This window comes from Perca flavescens, chromosome 11 (genome assembly GCF_004354835.1).
Source record: "Perca flavescens isolate YP-PL-M2 chromosome 11, PFLA_1.0, whole genome shotgun sequence".
Lineage (NCBI taxonomy): Eukaryota > Metazoa > Chordata > Actinopteri > Perciformes > Percidae > Perca > Perca flavescens.
The window spans coordinates 3,963,349-3,983,544 of record NC_041341.1 but is presented as its reverse complement, the minus strand read 5'-3'; the positions used below and the strand labels follow the sequence as shown (position 1 = coordinate 3,983,544).

The window sequence follows — 20,196 nt, the reverse complement described above, 5'->3', positions numbered from 1 at the left end:
CCAAATGTCTCCAGTTTAGGGGCTCGGACACGACAGAGCAGGGGAAATGAGAGGGGGAAACTCCAGAGCAGGGGGAATGAGAGGGGGGAACGCCAGCGCAGGGGGAAAGAGAGGGGGACACAGCAGAGCAGAAGATATTTCTTTTTAAACCAAAACGTAGCCGTGTAAAGTTAACTTGGCTGAATAAATACTCACTGGCGGGAGAGGAGACGTTGACGGGCTCGTCGATGTACGCCGGCTCTCCGGGTCCGCACTTGTTGCAGGCAGTGACGCTGAACAGATACTCCTTTCCTTCAAGCACGTCTGTGACAGTGTGTTCCAGGTCCAGGACGCCGGTAGCCACCTGGACAAAAACATCAACATAGTGATGAATAAAGCTGGGGTTGACAGTTTGACATTGCGTGCAGTCACGCCGGAGTTCACTTTGAACTCTTTCCGTACTCACACTTGGCCCAGTTAAACTGTGGTGGAGAATATTTGACCCCAAAGTCCGGTTCGTTTGAGTAGTGTGATCGCTCCGTGCCGTGCCCGGGCACTGTACGCCTATCGGTGCCGGGGCACGCTTATTTGTGCCTGGGCCTGCTTGAAAGAGGTTGGCCAGGGCACGATTTGGTTGGACTCGGGCACGGTATGCATCTGTGTGATCGCTAAACGTGCCCGGGTCTGGTTCTTACCTTACAGATTAACAAGAATTATAGGCGGCGAGTCCTGCGATGTAATGTAGTAAGCGTGCTCTGCAGGCCAGCCGGGGGGGGCCAATAGTGCTTGGGCACAGTTCAAGGCAACTGGACCAAATGTGAGTACACCCTAAAGGTTGTAAAAGACTCGGCCACACAGTGAACACTGTGCAGTACCTTGGCCCAGGTCTTGCGGGACACTTCTCTCTTCTCGATCTGGAAGTGTGTGACTGGACTTCCTCCATCGTGCTCTGGCGCCTCCCACATCAGGTGCACGTGGTGTCGGGTCACCTCGGCCACCTTAAAGTCTTTGGGAGCACTGGGGCATGCTGGGGAAAAAAATAAAAGAAACAATACATTAAAAACATCTTTGCACAAGCAAAAAAGAAAAGTAGAGCATGACCGAAAAAACCTGCAAATGTTTGTTTGGTTGACAAAAGTCTTTTCAAATTATTATGAAATGCTTTTCTAAATCCCAGAGAACTTCTTGTTACCGATGACGTTGACTTCGATGTCTCCAGAGATGGATGACACGTCGTTCTCCAGCTGCAGCGTGTAGGTGCCTTTGTCCGGGCGCACGCTCGGCGCCACCGTCAGCTCTGTGTACGTGGGCTTGGTCACCATGGAGACGCGCTCGTCGGTGGTGCTCAGCGCCTTCTCTCTGAAGCTCCACTTGGCGACGGGCGTTGGGTACCCGGTGATCGGGACTCTGATGGTGAGCGGTTGCGGGACGATTACTTCCAGACCTTTCCTGAAGCCACTCAGGTCAAAGGTCGGACCCACTGACAAGAGAGCGACAGATGTTTAGTTTGAGTCACTGACAGGGGAGTACAGATGTATATAGGTATATATAAATATATACATATACCTATCTAGGTACAGATATTAACAGGTTAAAGGTCCCATGACATGGTGTTCTTTGGATGCTTTTATATAGACCTTAGTGGTCCCCTAATACTGTATCTGAAGTCTCTTTTATATAGACCTTAGTGGTCTCCTAATACTGTATCTGAAGTCTCTTTTATATAGACCTTAGTGGTCCCCTAATACTGTATCTGAAGTCTCTTTTATATAGGCCTTAATGGTCCCCTAATACTGTATCTGAAGTCTCTTTTATATAGACCTTAGTGGTCCCCTAATACTGTATCTGAAGTCTCTTTTATATAGGCCTTAGTGGTCCCCTAATACTGTATCTGAAGTCTCTTTTATATAGACCTTAGTGGTCCCCTAATACTGTATCTAAAATCTCTTTTATATAGACCTTAGTGGTCCCCTAACACTGTATCTGAAGTCTCTTTTATATAGACCTTAGTGGTCCCCTAATACTGTATCTGAAGTCTCTTTTATATAGGCCTTAGTGGTCCCCTAATACTGTATCTGAAGACTCTTTTATATAGACCTTAGTGGTCCCCTAATACTGTATCTGAAGACTCTTTTATATAGACCTTAGTGGTCCCCTAATACTGTATCTGAAGTATCTTTTATATAGGCCTTAGTGGTCCCCTAAGACTGTATCTGAAGTCTCTTTCCCATAATTCAGCCTTGGTTAAATTAATTTGTGATTAATCGGGACTTAGCTTTTGGACAATAGTGTGATTAATCATGATTTCATATTTTCAATTGACAGTCTTAAAGTAGTTAAATTTAAGACTCTTGTTGTCGTTTCGACTGTTGATTCTACGGTCCGTCTCGTACCGTGAGGGTCGTCTGCGAGCAGAGGGCCGAGTTGCTCCGTTGGATCGGAGACGCCGGCGGCGTTCTCGGCACAGACTCTGTAGAGGTACTTCTGACCGGGCTTCAGACCGGACACCTGGAGACAACAACAGAGGATTAAGGATCAAAAGATGATGATGCAAAATACAACTTCATAAAACATAAAAGAAAAACTCAGTCGAAGAGACGAAACTGCGATAGAAAATGTATTTTCTCTGTGTAAATGTTTCTCTGTGTAAATGTTTCTCTGTGTAAATGTTTCTCTGTGTAAATGTTACTCTGTGTAAATGTTTCTCTGTGTAAATGTTTCTCTGTGTAAATGTTACTCTGTGTAAATGTTTCTCTGTGTAAATGTTTCTCTGTGTACATGTTGGTAACACTGTACTTGAAGGTATTGACATAATCGTAACATGTCACTGTCATGAACGTGTCATAAACCTTAAAAACAAGTCATGAATGTTTATAATAAGTTGACATTGTTTGGGTTGTCGTGATTATGACAAGTTGACATTAAATTAGTTTGGAGTGTCCTTTTTAAGACAACTTGACATAATGTCATCCTGTTTAATGTCAAGATGTCTTAATAAGGACATTCCAAAGAACTTTAATGTCAACTTGTCATGACAAAGACAACTTCTGGTAATGTCACTTTTATTAATGTCAAGTTGTCATAATCAAGACAACCCAAACAATGTCAACTTGTCAATAACAAAAACAGAATGACACTTAATGACAAAAGTCATACACGTTCATGACTTGTTTCTAACGTTTATGACACGTTCATGACAGTGTCACGTCATAGTGATGACAGTGTCATTTCAAGATTATGTGTAGCTGTATCTCTGTGTAGATGTTTGCCTAGTCCCGGCAGTGAGTTCGTACCCGGTAGGAGAGATCGGGACACAGACTGGCGTTGCAGCGGAGCCACTTGTCGGTGCCGTCGTCACATTTCTGGATGATGTAGCCGGTGATCATGCTGCCGCCGTTGCTGGCGGGCGTCTCCCAGGTCAGCGCCACCGCCGTGTTGATCTGGTCGCTGAAGTTCAGGTTCAGAGGCGGGCTCGGCCGCTCTACAGACGCAACACACAAGGGACCAAGGAATGAGATTGTCTCAGGGCTTTTGTTCCTTTTGCAGACACAGGGCCCTATTTTAACGATCTGAGTGCATGGCGTGAAGCGCCAGGTGCAGGTGTGTTAAGGGCGTGTTCAAATCCACTTCTGCTAGTTTGACGGAGGTAAAATGGTCCTTGTGTCGGGCGCCTGGTCCTAAAGGGTTGTTCTTAGTGTCTTCATTAATCAGAGGTGTGTTTAGGGTGCCTGGTCCTAAAGGGTTGTTCTTAGTGTCTTCATTAATCAGAGGTGTGTTTAGGGTACATGGTCCTAAAGGGTTGTTCTTAGTGTCTTCATTAATCAGAGGTGTGTTTAGGGTGCCTGGTCCTAAAGGGTTGTTCTTAGTGTCTTCATTAATCAGAGGTGTGTTTAGGGTGCATGGTCCTAAAGGGTTGTTCTTAGTGTCTTCATTAATCAGAGATGTGTTTAGGGTGCATGGTCCTAAAGGGTTGTTCTTAGTGTCTTCATTAATCAGAGGTGTGTTTAGGGAGCATGGTTCTAAAGGTTTTTTCTTAGTGTCTTCGTTAATCAGAGGTGTGTTTTAGGCGTAACATGCAATCAACCAATCAGAGATCATCTCCCATTCCCTTTAAAAGCCAGGCGCGTTTGGACCTTGGAGCATTGCTGTTATGATGGAAGATTTACACCATAATATTTTTATTTGTAATCTTCTGTGTGTGTGTGTGTGTGTGTGTGTGCTAGCACAGGGTGTGTGTGATTCGTCAGTGCAGTAGTACTAGGATAGGGCCTGTAGTTTAGCATCTTAGTAGTTACTGCATGTTGCATGCTGCTGCTTCCGCTTGCTACATTCTGCTTACAGCTACTGCCACCGACTAGCCCTTGTGCAAGGGCAAAAAGAGGAGCAGAGTGCGTAAGTCTCTTCCTGTCGGTACATAGCCTCTCCACCACCAAGACTCCTACAGTGCCTCCTCGCGGCCACAAACAGTAACTGGGCCCTAGCGGACCCAGGCTGAACTGTAGGGGATCTCGGAGCAGCAGTGGGCCCCAGAGGCGCGGTGTGCAGGCCCACCAAGTACTGGAACATGCCCTGGCACCCGCCAACCACTGCCCCAGCTATGGGAAAATAGTCCCACTGCCTTGTGGAGTAGTTTATAGAGGCAAAGGCTAAGGGAGCACACCGTTAAAAAAAGGCACAAGTCCTCAACGGCGGAACAGGCGGAGGATGATGGCTGACCTAAGTGGAGCATCACAACGGCTGGGAAGGCGGATGAAGGCTGCAGCAGTGCTGGGTCCCCAGTCGTCGTGGTCTCCATGCCACTGGATCCTGACCCAGACCTGCCAAGGACATGGTGGGAGTGTGGTCTGCGCACCCACACCCTCACCCAAATCCTTACCTATGCGCAAGCTCCTTGCTCCCACCCCCTCCCCCCTCCCCTCCTCACTAAGTCCTGTAGCGATGTGGAATGGTGGTGGGCACAGGCCAAGGATGTGGCTGGGAGGTGGAAAAGGTGGTCCAAAAATTGTCTGCTCCCCACACTCCGGACGGTAAGCCGCAACCGTCGGAGCATCCCCCCCTTTGCAGTCGAAAAACCAAATAAAAAAATAAGCTAAACATTGCATCTTGGAATGTTCGCACACTGCTGGACTTGGTCGTAACGCTTGACAGGCCCCACCGTAGGACAGCACTGGTGGCCCTGGAGCTCGCAAGATACAACATCGACATAGCAGCTCTCAGCGAGACCAGACTACACGGGGAGGACTCCCTGACAGAGGTCGGTGCTGGGTACACCTTCTTCTGAAAGGGGGTCCCCGAAGGCACTCGCCGTAACCATGGAGTTGGCTTTGCTGTGAAGTCTAAACTGCTGCAGCACATTCAGGAATCCCCCATCGGCATCAATGAAAGACTGATGACATGGCGCATCCCCCTGGCAAAGGGATGCTTTGCCACTCTCATTAGTGCATACGCTCCAACTCTTGATGCCGAGTACAACATCAAAGAGGATTTCTACAGAGCTCTTGATGCCATCCTGCAGAAAACCCCGTTCACGGACAGGCTCATACTCATGGGAGATTTCAATGCCAGAGTGGGTATGGAGCACCTGGTGTGGAGTAAAGTCATTGGCCAGCATGGTGTGGGGAAAATGAACCCCAACGGGCTCAGACTCCTCTCCCTCTGTGCAGAGCACCAGCTGGTCATCACTAACACCATATTCCAGATGAAGAACAGGTATAAGACCACCTGGCAGCACCCCCGCTCAAAACATTGGCACCTCCTTGACTATGTGATTGTCCGTCAAAAGGACAGACAAGATGTCCTCACCACCCGTGTTATGCGTGGAGCTGAGTGCTGGACTGACCACCTTATGGTCAGATCCAAACTACTCATGAGTATTCAACCCCGTGGCCCGAGGACCGCTCCGAACAAAAAACTCAACTGTATAGCGCTGAATAGCCTCACCACCAAAGACAACCTGCGACGGCTCCTTGCTGAAAACCTCAAAAAGCTCCTGGAGGAAACAACTGACTGGCCAGCTCTGCACCTGGCTATTCACAGTGCAGCCTCAGAGGCGCTTGGCCTATCAAAGAAACGTCACCAGGACTGGTTTGATGGCAACTCAGCTGAGATACCGTTACTCCTAAAAGCCAAGCATGAGGCCCACAAAGCTCTCCTGTCCTGCCCTGGATCTCCCACCCTTAAAACCACCTTTACTGCTGCAAGAACTGAAACCCAGCAAGCCCTCCCGACTATGGAGGACACCTGGTGGGTGCAAAAGGCGCGAGAAATCCAGAACCTGGCAGACTGCAATAACATTCAAGGCTTTTACGATGCCATAAAAGCATTGTACGGCCCCAGGAAGCGGGCCATCGCCCCAGTCCGATCAGCTGACGGGTCCATGCTCTTTAAGGCCCGCCACGAGATTCTTGCCCGTTGGGCCAATCATTTTGAGAGTCTCTTCAACCACACCAACCCTGTCGACCCACATATTCTGGATTATCTCCCAGACCTGCCACCAATGACATGCTTGGACACTCCTCCACTTTACTCAGAACTCCGGCAAGCTATTGCCGGGATGAAGAACAACAAAAGCCCTGGACCCGATGGAATCCCTGCAGAGGTTTTCAAACATGGAGGATACACCCTCACGCGTCACCTGCACCTCCTGATCCAAAACTTCTGGGAATATGGGACCCTCCCACAGGACTGGAAGGACGCAAACATCGCGGTCATTTACAAGCAGAAAGGAGACAGAGCAGTCTGCGGCAACAGCCGTGGGATATCTCTCCTCTCCGTCGCAGGGAAAGTCCTGGCCAAGATCATGCTCAGCAGACTGGTTGAGCACATCTCGGAAGCTGTGCTTCCGGAAACACAGCGTGGCTTCCGGAAGACCAGATCCACGACAGACATGGATTTTGTCTTGAGGCAGTTGCAGGAGAAGAGCCGAGAACATCACAAAGACCTCCACGTAGCCTTCATCGACCTCAGCAAAGCTTTCGACTCCATCAATCGTGAACTGCTCTGGAAACTCCTCTCCAAACTTGGGGTACTGCCTAAGTTTCTCCACATCCTACAGCAGTTACATGACGGGATGCAAGCCAGAGTGCTCACGGGAGAACTCCAGTCAGAGTTTTTTGAAGTAAACGTTTGGGTGAAGCAAGGCTGTGTCTTGGCTCCGGTGCTCTTTAACATCCTCCTCTCTGCCATCACCTGCCTCTTCCACCGTGTCATGGGACATGACGACGGCGTCCACGTGGAATACCGACTTCACGGAAGTCTTTTCAACATCCGTCGGCTCCAGGCCCACACAAAGACAAAGACCCGCCAAATCTGTGAGCTTCAGTATGCTGATGACTGTGCCGTCCTAGCTCACAGCCTGGACTCTATGCAGCACGCTTTTAACACAATATCCAGTCTGTACCAATCCTTTGGCCTACAGGTAAATACTCATACTCCATCTGGTTTCTCCTGCTCCATCTGCGGACGAGTGTGCGGCTCAAGGATCGAACTCTACGCCCACGAGAAGTAGCACCAGCGAACACAATGTCGCTGAACACAATGTCGCTGAACACCCCCCCCCCCCACCCCTGGAGCAAGCGTCATCATCGAACACGATGGACAGCTAAGAAGTGTGTGTGTGTGTGTGTGCTGCTGTGCGTCCCTGTGTATGTAACAAGCATAGTGTGCGTGCTGCTAAAATAACAATGAAATGCTGCGTTATTGACTTTAGACCAGGTTTTTGTTGGTCAATGGTACGATCACTTCCCGCTGCCTCAAGATAGCAATACTCCCAGAATGCAAATGAACACACCGCCCTGTAAGACCAGCACCCCCAGAATGCACCTGAACACACCTCCCTGTAAGACCAGCACGCCCAGAATGCACCTGAACACACCTCCCTGTAAGACCAGCACGCCCAGAATGCACCTGAACACACCTCCCTGTAAGACCAGCACGCCCAGAATGCACCTGAACACACCTCCCTGTAAGACCAGCACGCCCATGGGCCACAGATGGCCTGCTGGTGCAAGATAGAGCCCAATATATACATCTATATTTGTTCTAACTTAGTGTTTTTTATCCGTGTATGTAATAAATGTCCACTCACCGATGGGATCCATGATCTTGACGGGTTTGGTGGCGGCGCTGGGCCGTCCGATGCCGGCCTTGTTCTCGGCTCGGACTCTGAAGATGTACTCCTTGTTCTCCACCACGTCACTCAGCGTGGCCGTGCGGTCCTTGGCTCCGCAGACCATGGCCGCCTCCCACTTCACCGCCGTCCTGTCGCGCAGCTCAATCACGTAGGCGGTGATCTCAGAGCCGCCGTCGTGCTTCGGAGGCTCCCAGCTTACGGTGGCGCCGAACCGGTTCACCACGCCAACCGCCACATTCTCCGGAGCGTCGGGAACGTCTGGCGGCACAAAACAAACAGGAATGTTACTGAGTAAGCTTCTGAACTGGAGTCCTCGGGCTTTCTCGCCTCGCAGATTTCTACGGCAGTTTCATTTAGAATAAAACATCAGATTTTATAAACTACATGTGTTTTGTGTGGAGAAATGTTAAAGGTCCTATGATTTTATATAGGCCTTAGTGGTCCCCTAATACTGTATCTGAAGTCTCTTTTATATAGACCTTATGGGTCCTCTAATACTGTATCTGAAGTCTCTTTTATATAGGCCTTAGTGGTCCCCTAATACTGTATCTGAAGTCTCTTTTATATAGACCTTAGTGGTCCCCTAATACTGTATCTGAAGTCTCTTTTATATAGACCTTAGTGGTCCCCTAATACTGTATCTGAAGTCTCTTTATATAGACCTTAGTGGTCCCCTAATACTGTATCTGAAGTCTCTTTTATATAGGCCTTAGTGGTCCCCTAATACTGTATCTGAAGTCTCTTTTATATAGACCTTAGTGGTCCCTAATACTGTATCTGAAGTCTCTTTTATATAGACCTTAGTGGTCCCCTAATACTGTATCTGAAGTCTCTTTTATATAGACCTTAGTGGTCCCCTAATACTGTATCTGAAGTCTCTTTTATATAGACCTTAGTGGTCCCCTAATACTGTATCTGAAGTCTCTTTTATATAGGCCTTAGTGGTCCCCTAATACTGTATCTGAAGTCTCTTTTATATAGACCTTAGTGGTCCCCTAATACTGTATCTGAAGTCTCTTTTATATAGACCTTAGTGGTCCCCTAATACTGTATCTGAAGTCTCTTTTATATAGACCTTAGTGGTCCCTCTAATACTGTATCTTAAGTCTCTTTTATATAGACCTTAGTGGTCCCTCTAATACTGTATCTGAAGTCTCTTTTATATAGACCTTAGTGGTCCCTCTAATACTGTATCTGAAGTCTCTTTTATATAGACCTTAGTGGTAGAAAGGGGAGGTAACCTTTCCCCTTATGACATCATAAGGAGAAGATTCCTGATTGGTCCATCTGAGCTTTCATTTTCTCAAAGGCAGAGCAGGATTCCCAGGGCTCGGTTTACACCTATCACCATTTCTAGCCACTGGGGGACCATAGGCAGGCTGGGGGAACTCATATTAATGTTAAAAAACAAACTCATAAAGTGACATTTTCATGCCATGGAACCTTTAGTATGTAAAGTAACTAGTAACTAAAGCTGTAACAGATGAATGTAGTGGATAAGTAAAGTAACTAGTAACTAAAGCTGTAACAGACGAATGTAGCAGAGTAACTAAAGTAACTAGTAACTAAAGCTGTAACAGATGAATGTAGCGGAGTAACTAAAGAAACTAGTAACTAAAGCTGTAACAGATGAATGTAGCGGAGTAACTAAAGTAACTAGTAACTAAAGCTGGAACAGATGAATGTAGTGGATAAGTAAAGTAACTAGTAACTAAAGCTGTAACAGATGAATGTAGTGGATAAGTAAAGTAACTAGTAACTAAAGCTGTAACAGATGAATGTAGTGGAGTAACTAAAGTAACTAGTAACTAAAGCTGTAACAGATGAATGTAGTGGATAAGTAAAGTAACTAGTAACTAAAGCTGTAACAGATGAATGTAGCGAAGTAACTAAAGTAACTAGTAACTAAAGCTGTAACAGATGAATGTAGCGAAGTAACTAAAGTAACTAGTAACTAAAGCTGTCAGATGAATGTAACGGGAGTGAAAACTACAATATTAGTAGAAGTATCAAGTAAAGTACAAGTACCTTAACATTTGGACTGAAGTACAGTACTAGAGTACATGTACTTAGTTACATTCCACCGCTGGTTACTTGGCAATAAAATAAATCAGATTCTTACCGAACTTGTTCTTGGCCTGGACGGCGTCGTCGGTGGCGACGGTGGGCCCGCTGCCGACCCGGTTCTGGGCGCAGACCCTGAACAGGTACTTGTTCTCCTTCTGCAGGCCGCTGACGCAGTACTCGGGCGCGTCTGCGCGGTTGGTGGCCAGGGTCCAGGTCTTACGCTTGACGTCGCGGCGCTCCACCACGTAGGACACGATCTTGCTGCCGCCGTCGGTCTCGGGCTCCTCCCACGCAAGGCTGACCTCGCCGTCGGCCGTGTCCACCACGCGCAGGTTCTTCACCGGGCCCGGGACGTCTGCAGACACAACACACTCAATCTCTGCTCTGATTGGGCGGATTTGGGCTTATTTTCTTTCCTGAGTTTTTTTTTGTCAGAATATGTCAAATTCTTTTTATAAATGTTTCCGACTTATTTTACTAAATCTTTGGGACTCTTTTTTTTTTTTCTTAAAATATTCGGTAACACTTAATTTGAAGGTCTGTACATAAGAGTGACATGACACCATAACTCTAACCATAACTTGCCATGACAAAAACCATTATCATCATCATACTGCCTGAGCTCATTACTATTCATGAGCTCACTCAGTTGGGCTGGTTAAAGGATTCTGACAGCCAGGCTCTCATTGGATAGCTGTTAGCCAATCAGATTCAAACAGCTTAGCTTGTTGAATATTAATGAGAACTGGCAGAGTGTGTGTGTGGTGTATGTCAGTGTGTGTGTGTGTGTGTGCGGTGTGTGTGTGCGGTGTATGTCAGTGTGTGCGGTGTATGTCAGTGTGTGTGTGTGTGTGTGTGTGTGTGTGTGTGTGTGTGTGTGTGTGTGTGTGCAGCCTCACCGATAACATCCAGGTTGATGAAGGCCTCCCCCTGGCCGTGCTTGTTCCGGACCACCACGCGGTACCGGCCCTGGTCCTCCTTGCGGGGGCTCTTCAGCCGGTACTCCGTCCTATCGGCGGACGTGTCTATGTTCTGGACCGGCAGCGCGGCGCCCTCGTACATCCACTCGGCGTCGGCGCGGGGGTACGCGTCGTACGGCACGCTCATCACAAACGGCTTCCCAGCATCCGTCACCAGGTTCTGGTCCGTGGTTCTGATCTTTGGAACAGCTACGGAGCAGAGGAAGGAGATCATTTTAATCTGATTTTTTGTGTTTCTGTGTGTGTGTGTGTGTGTGTGTCTCTGTGTGTGTCTGTGTGTGTGTGTGTATGCGTGTGTGTGTGTCTCTATGTGTATGACAGAAAGGTGTGTCAGATTATTGGAGCAGAAAAGTGAATCTTATCTATTATCTTTTAGTTAATACTTCATATAACTGAAACTAAATGCTGACTAACCTGCAACTCCAGCTTGGCCCTGGCCTCCTTAATCTAACTTTATCCTAACTTTATCCTAACTATATTCTAACTATATACTAACTAACTATATTCTAACTATATTCTAACTATATTCTAACTATATTCTAAGGATATTCTAATTATATTCTAATTATATTCTAACTATATTCTAACTATATTCTAAGGATATTCTAATTATATTCTAATTATATTCTAACTATATTCTAACTATATTCTAAGGATATTCTAATGATATTCTAATTATATTCTAACTATATTCTAACTATATTCTAAGGATATTCTAATTATATTCTAATTATATTCTAACTATATTCTAACTATATCCTAACAATATCCTAACTATATTCTAACTATATTCTAACTATATTCTAAGGATATTCTAACTATATACTAACTAACTATATTCTAACTATATTCTAACTATATCCTAACTATATTCTAAGGATATCCTAACTATATCCTAACTATATTCTAACTATATTCTAACTATATCCTAACTATATTTTAAGGATATTCTAATGATATTCTAACTATATCCTAACTATATTCTAAGGATATTCTAATGATATTCTAACTATATCCTAACTATATTCTAAGGATATTCTAAGGATATTCTAACTATATCCTAACTATATCCTAACTATATCCTAACTATATTCTAAGGATATTCTAATGATATTCTAACTATATCCTAACTATATTCTAAGGATATTCTAAGGATATTCTAACTATATCCTAACTATATCCTAACTATATCCTAACTATATTCTAAGGATATTCTAATGATATTCTAAGTGGAGGTGAACTGACCTGCGAGCTCCAGCTTGGCCCTGGCATCCTTGTCCTTGGCCACGATGCGGTACTCTCCCTGGTCCCGGGGTCTGATCTCACACACCTGCAGCCTGTGGGTCTTGCCCTCGCTGATCATCTGGTACTTGTCTCCCTGCACGATGATCATGTTGTTCCTCATCCACCTCACCTCCACACGGTCCTTGTTCAGCTCCGCCTCGAACACCACGTCAGAGCCCGGGGGCTCGAAGGCATCCTGGGGGGGGCGCACGATCTCCACCGGAGTCTCTGCAGGACGCAGAGAGACAGACACGGTAGAGAGAGAGACACGTTAGAGAGAGAGACAGACACGGTAGAGAGAAAGAGAGATGTTAGAGAGAGACAGACAAATGTTAGAGAGAGAGAGACAAATGATAGAGAGAGAGACAAATGTTGGAGAGAGAGAGACAAATGTTAGAGAGAGAGATATATATATATATATATATATATATATATATATATATATATATATATCTATATCTATATAGATATATATACTACATATCTAATCTTGGTGTGTTACCTTCGACGAAGAGCCTGGCTCTGGTCCTCCTCTCCTCCACTCCACAGGCGTATTCACATTCATCGTCTGGTCTACACACTTTGATCACCAGTCTGCACGTCTTCCCTTCTTTTTCCATGTGATATCTACACACACACACACACACACACACACACACACACACACACACACACACACACACACACACACACACACACACAAAGGTCAAAGGTCACTGCGTATTAATCAGGTCCGGGTATCGTTCACAAAATCTTCGGTACTGAGACCGACACCGTGACTTTGATACTGGTTCCTAAATTATACTTGTATATATATATATATACATATATATATATATATATATATATATATATATATATGTATATAATATACAGTATCAGTCTGTCCTGTACCTGGCTCCTTCTCTGATCTCCCGTCCATTCCTGTACCACTTCACGGCCATAGCCTTCTCTTTGCTCAGCTTGCAGACGAACTCGGCGTCTTCGAACTCGGTGACGGTGGTGTCTTTGAGCGCCGCGGTGAAGTCGGTGGGCGCCTCGCTGATGATCAGCTCGGCCGCGCACTTGTCGTCGCCGACGGCGGCCGTGTACTCTCCCTCGTCGTCCATCACGCAGTCCTTGATGGTGAGCGTGTGGCGCAGGCCGTCCGCGCGGTACACCAGGCGCTTGCTGAGCGTCACTTCCTGTCCCGCCTTCAGCCAGCGGACGGTGGCCTCGGGACGGTTGACCTCGCACACGAAGCCGATGGTCTTCTTCTCCTGAGTCTCGATGTCCTCGATGGGCCTCAGGAACCTCAGCTTCTCCTCTGGAGGAGAGAAGGTTAAAGAGACCTTAAACAGCTGAACTAACTATAGGGAAACACCATCTGATACACCTTTCTGTCATACACACACACACACACACACACACACACACACAGAGACACACACACACAGAGACACACACACACTCACACAGAGAGACACACACACACACAAAGACACAGAGAGACACACACAGAGACACAGACACACACACACACACAGAAAGAGGCTCTATAAACGCTAAAAGTCCTGATTATTTACATGGAGTCTGGTGGAGATATGCTGGCTCTATACACACTAAAAGTCCTGATTATTTACATGGAGTCTGGTGGAGATATGCTGGCTCTATACACACTAAAAGTCCTGATTATTTACATGGAGTCTGGTGGAGATATGCTGGCTCTATACACGCTAAAAGTCCTGATTATTTACATGGAGTCTGGTGGAGATATGCTGGCTCTATACACGCTAAAAGTCCTGATTATTTACATGGAGTCTGGTGGAGATATGCTGGCTCTATACACGCTAAAAGTCCTGATTATTTACATGGAGTCTGGTGGAGATATGCTGGCTCTATACACGCTAAAAGTCCTGATTATTTACATGGAGTCTGGTAGAGTTTGGTGATGGTGATTTCGGGGCTGTTTCATGTTAAACTAAAAGGATCTTACTCTTTAACTAAAAGGTCTATCTCTGTAGGGATCCATCCCATAATGTTGTCAGACACTTAGAATAATAATCTGAGTCTGTCAGCAGCAACAACAGAACATTTAGTGACTCTAACTGGTGCTGAACATTAGTCCTGTAGGGTTACATTACAGCTCGGTTCTGGTTTAATACCGGACCAGTTTCACAGATTGTTGTTCCATCAGACACTCAGACACACAAACATGGAGACAGAGAGTCCAGGGTGAAAGATACAGACGGTCCAGTTATTTACCTGCCACTTTAGCGCTGGCGGTGCTCTTGGCGTGCTCTGCTCTCTGATTGGTCAGGCTGATGGTGTAGACGGCCTCGTCGGCCTTCTGGGCGTCTCTGATCCTCAGAGAGAAGACGTTGTCCCGCTGGGCCATCATGTACTTGCTGCTCTCGAATATCGTCTCCTCGTTCTTCAGCCACTTGGCCTTGGCTCCCTCCGTGTTTGTCTCGCAGTTAAACACGATCTCACTTCCCTCCTTCACCTCCGCGTCTTTAATCGGCGTGATGATCCTCAGTTTCTCTGGAGGAAGAGCACACAGACATCAGTAGCTGAGCTGGAGGAGGGGCGGAAAAAGCCACCAAAATGTTGAAGAAAGCAAGAAAAATTTAAAAATAAAAAGTATCAGGGAGCAAAACACAGAAAATATAACAAAAAGTTTTTTTAAAAGTGACCAAAACAATGTAAAAAAAACAAAATATCAAACAAAAAGTTAAAAAAAGCGAAAATGTCGTGAAAAAGTGACAAAAAGTAATAAAAAAAAAGACAAAAAGTAATAAAAACACAACAAAAACACTGAAAAAAAGCAACCAAAATAGTCAGAAAAAGTGACAAAAATGTTAAAAAAAGAGAGAAAAATGTACTAAGATGTCTTAGTTTCTCTGAAAGAAAACCCAAACTGATTAACGACTTTTTGACCTTTCAAAAATCAACAAATACTTTGAAAAAAGTAAGAAATACTTTGGAAAAAGCGCCAAAAACATTGAAAAATCAACAAAAACCTATAGACCGATACTGGTTAGTGGACCCAGACCGATACTGGTTAGTGGACCTAGACCGATACTGGTTAGTGGACCCAGACCGATACTGGTTAGTGAACCTAGACCGATACTGGTTAGTGAACCTAGACCGATACTGGTTAGTGGGATACTGGTTAGTGGACCTAGACCGATACTGGTTAGTGGTTAGTGAACCTAGACCGATACTGGTTAGTGAACCTAGACCGATACTGGACCCAGACTGATACTGGTTAGTGAACCTAGACCGATACTGGTTTGTGAACCTAGACCGATACTGGTTAGTGGACCCAGGCAGATATTGGTTAGTGGACCCAGACCGATACTGGACCCAGACCGATACTGGTTAGTGAACCCAGAGCGATACTGGTTAGTGGACCCAGACCGATACTGGTTCAACTTTCTCTCTGAATGAACCCAAACAGGAAGCTCTTACCGATGACATAGAGCTCGGCGGAGGCCTTAACGCTGCCGATCTGCGCCACGTAGCCGCCCTCGTCCTTCAGCTCGCAGCTTTTCACAATAAGAGCCCTCCTCTTGCCCTCGCTGACCACGCTGTACTTCTCCCCCGGGTGCACTTCCGTCTCGCCTCTGAACCACTTCACCTCGTACGTTTCCTTGGAGACGGAGCAGACGAACTCGGCCTTCTCGCCCTCCACCGCTTCCTGGTTCTGGGGCCGGGCGATGAACTCGGCCGCCAGCTCTGCAGGGAGAAGGAGAAGAAGAAGAAGAAGAAGAAGAAGAAGAAGAAGAAGAAGAAGAAGTGTTATTTTACTTTGTTTCAACAGGAATATTATAAACATTTAGCCAATAAAATCACTACCAAAATAAGAGTGGTCCCAGATATAAAGGCTCCCTCAACAAACTAAAGAACTAAGTGAAGAACATCCTGCCGTTACCAAAATAAGAGTGGTCCCAGATATAAAGGCTCCCTCAACAAACTAAAGAACTAAGTGAAGAACATCCTGCCTTTACCAAAATAAGAGTGGTCCCAGATATAAAGGCTCCCTCAACAAACTAAAGAACTAAGTGAAGAACATCCTGCCTTTACCAAAATAAGAGTGGTCCCAGATATAAAGGCTCCCTCAACAAACTAAAGAACTAAGTGAAGAACATCCTGCCGTTACCAAAATAAGAGTGGTCCCAGATATAAAGGCTCCCTCAACAAACTAAAGAACTAAGTGAAGAACATCCTGCCTTTACCAAAATAAGAGTGGTCCCAGATATAAAGGCTCCCTCAACAAACTAAAGAACTAAGTGAAGAACATCCTGCCTTTACCAAAATAAGAGTGGTCCCAGATATAAAGGCTCCCTCAACAAACTAAAGAACTAAGTGAAGAACATCCTGCCTTTACCAAAATAAGAGTGGTCCCAGATATAAAGGCTCCCTCACCAAACTAAAGAACTAAGTGAAGAACATCCTGCCGTTACCAAAATAAGAGCGGTCCCAGATATAAAGGCTCCCTCACCAAACTTAAGAACTAAGTAAAGAACATCCTGCCTTTACCAAAATAAGAGTGGTCACAGATATAAAGGCTCCCTCCCCAAACTAAAGAACTAAATGAAGAACATCCTGCCGTTACCAAAATAAAAGCGGTCCCAGATATAAAGGCTCTCTCAACGTGTAGCCGGAGGGTTACCAAACTAAAGAACTAAGTGAAGAACATCCTGCCGTTACCAAAATAAGAGCGGTCACAGATATAAAGGCTCTCTCACCAAACATAAGAACTAAGTAAAGAACATCCTGCCGTTACCAAAATAAGAGCGGTCCCAGATATAAAGGCTCTCTCAACGCGTAGCCGGAGGGTTACCAAACTAAAGAACTAAGTGAAGAACATCCTGCCGTTACCAAAATAAGAGCGGTCACAGATATAAAGGCTCCCTCACCGTGTAGCCGGAGCGTGGCGGACGTCTTCGCGGTGGGACTCAGCCTGCAGTTGTACTCTCCGGCGTCCTCCATTCTCAGGTCCTGGATGATCAGGATCCTTCGGCGCCCATCGCTGATCTGCTCGTAGCGACCGCCTTCCGGCAGCTCCTCGTCTCCGCGGTACCACGTCACCTCGGCAACGGGCTTCGAGACCTCGCAGATCATCTTCACGCTGTCCGTCTCCATCCCCTCCACGTTGGACAGGTTCTTGGTGAAGCGCGCTGCCTCCTCTGCGACAAAAACACATCAAATATATATTTCAATGTCCAGATGTTACATAAATAAAGAGTTCCCTGTTATACAGCGCTCAGCATAAGTTTATGACCCCATGCTAAAGTTGACTAAAAAGAGGAATAAAAAAAAATTCCTCTTTTGGAAATTGATCTTAATGCCTTAATTAAAAAAAATAGGAAAAATCCTACCCTTAAGGACACCAATTTTCCTTGGAATTAATAATGTATCGTAAATAAATAAATGTTCTTCCTTAAAATATAGGGGGCATAAGTCAGTCCACCCCTATGTTAAATTCCCATAGAGGCAGGCAGATTTTTATTTTTAAAAGTCAGTTATTTCATGGATCCAGGATACTATGCATCCTGATAAAGTTCCCTTGGCCTTTGGAATTAAAATAGCCCCCCATCATCACATACCCTTCACCATACCCCCACATCATCACATACCCTTCACCATACCCCCCACATCATCACATACCCTTCACCATACCCCCACATCATCACATACCCTTCACCATACCTCCACATCATCACATACCCTTCACCATACCCCCCGCATCATCACATACCCTTCACCATACCCCCATCATCACATACCCTTCACCATACCCCCCACATCATCACATACCCTTCACCATACCCCCACATCATCACATACCCTTCACCACTCCCCCACATCATCACATACCCTTCACCGTACCCCCCCATCATCATATACCCTTCAGCATACCCCCCCATCATCACATACCCTTCACCATACCCCCACATCATCACATACCCTTCACCGTACCCCCCCATCATCATATACCCTTCAGCATACCCCCCCATCATCACATACCCTTCACCATACCCCCACATCATCACATACCCTTCAAAATACCCCCCACATCATCACATACCCTTCACCATTCCCCCACATCATCACATACCCTTCACCATACCCCCACATCATCACATACCCTTCACCATACCCCCACATCATCACATACCATTCACCACTCCCCCACATCATCACATACCCTTCACCATACCATGTAAATCAAACCAGCTATTAGGCTAACTGAAATAAAACCATGCCAATCTCTAGGTATAGTGAAGGGTATGTGATGATGTGGGAGGATTTTAACATTATTCATTCACAAAGAAAGACGATTTTTTATTCCCCTTTTTAGTCAACTTTAGCATGGGTGTATTCACGTATGCTGAGCAATGTATCTATGTATTTAAATGTCCGGATATAATATCCCTGTAACATAGTGGAGAGTTCCTCACCGATGACGGTGAGCATGCCCGAGCTCTTGGCGGTGCGGGCGTCACATTCGTACTCAGCCTCGTCGTCGAACACAGACTTGTGCACGATGAGGATCCTCTGTTTGCCCTTAGCAACTATCTCGTACTTCTTCCCTTTCCTGATCTCGTTGCCGTCCTTAAACCAGCGTACCTGGCACACAAACACAGGTTTCAGTGTTCCCCTTCCTCCGTACAGTTTCAAAGATAGATAGATAGATAGATGGATAGATGGATAGATGGATAGACAGAGGGATATACAGAGAGATAGATAGATAGATAGATAGATAGATAGATAGATAGATAGATAGATGGATTGATGGATTGATGGATAGATTGATAGATTGATAGATAGATAGATAGATAGGAAGATAGATAGATAGATAGATAGATAGATAGATAGATAGATGGATAGATGGATAGATAGATAGGAAGGTAGATAGACAGATAGATAGATGGATGGATGGATAGATAGACAGACAGATAGACAGACAGAAAGATAGACAGATAGAAAGATAGACAGATAGAAAGATAGACAGACAGATAGATATATAGATAGACAGATAGACAGATAGGTAGATAGATAGACAGAGAGATAGATAGATAGGTAGATATATAGATAGATAGACAGAGAGATAGATAGATAGATAGATAGATAGATAGATAGATAGATAGATAGATAGATAGATAGATGGATTGATGGATAGATAGATAGATAGACAGAGAGATAGATAGATAGATAGATAGATAGATAGGTAGATATATAGATAGATAGACAGAGAGATAGATAGATAGATAGATGGATTGATGGATAGATAGATAGATAGATAGATAGACAGAGAGATAGATAGATAGATAGATAGATAGATAGATAGATAGATAGATAGGTAGATATATAGATAGATAGACAGAGAGATAGATAGATAGGTAGGTAGATAGATAGATAGATGGATAGATGGATAGATGGATAGATAGATAGATAGATAGATAGATAGATAGATAGATAGATAGATAGATAGATAGATAGATAGGAAGATAGATCGATAGATACATGGATGGATGGATGGATGGATAGATGGAAAGATTGATGGATAGATGGATAGATTGGTCGGCTGGTCTCACCTTGGCAGACTCGCGGGAAACTTCACATTCAAACTTAGCAGATTCTTTCTCTTTGACCTCGACGTCCTGCAGAGGCTTACTGAACTCCACGTGAGGAGCTGCAGACACAAACACACAACTCTTCCATTTATTTCATTTATAGACTTTGGATTAGTAAGTTCAATTGTCA

The 20,196-nt window shown here is 45.2% G+C and overlaps 1 protein-coding gene across 1 annotated transcript in view; it reads right to left on the bottom strand.

The window, feature by feature from the left end:
* LOC114563906 (titin-like) overlaps positions 1-20,196 on the bottom strand; it is a 288,313-nt gene that overhangs the window by 132,864 nt on the left and 135,253 nt on the right. The window contains 16 exon segments of the mRNA XM_028590893.1: positions 196-343; positions 855-1,006; positions 1,172-1,459; positions 2,373-2,487; positions 3,273-3,460; positions 8,066-8,368; positions 10,233-10,532; positions 11,077-11,346; positions 12,403-12,669; positions 12,944-13,068; positions 13,336-13,747; positions 14,686-14,964; positions 15,895-16,161; positions 17,346-17,615; positions 18,891-19,059; positions 20,028-20,125. Of these exon segments, the coding sequence (XP_028446694.1) occupies positions 196-343; positions 855-1,006; positions 1,172-1,459; positions 2,373-2,487; positions 3,273-3,460; positions 8,066-8,368; positions 10,233-10,532; positions 11,077-11,346; positions 12,403-12,669; positions 12,944-13,068; positions 13,336-13,747; positions 14,686-14,964; positions 15,895-16,161; positions 17,346-17,615; positions 18,891-19,059; positions 20,028-20,125 (3,651 nt within the window).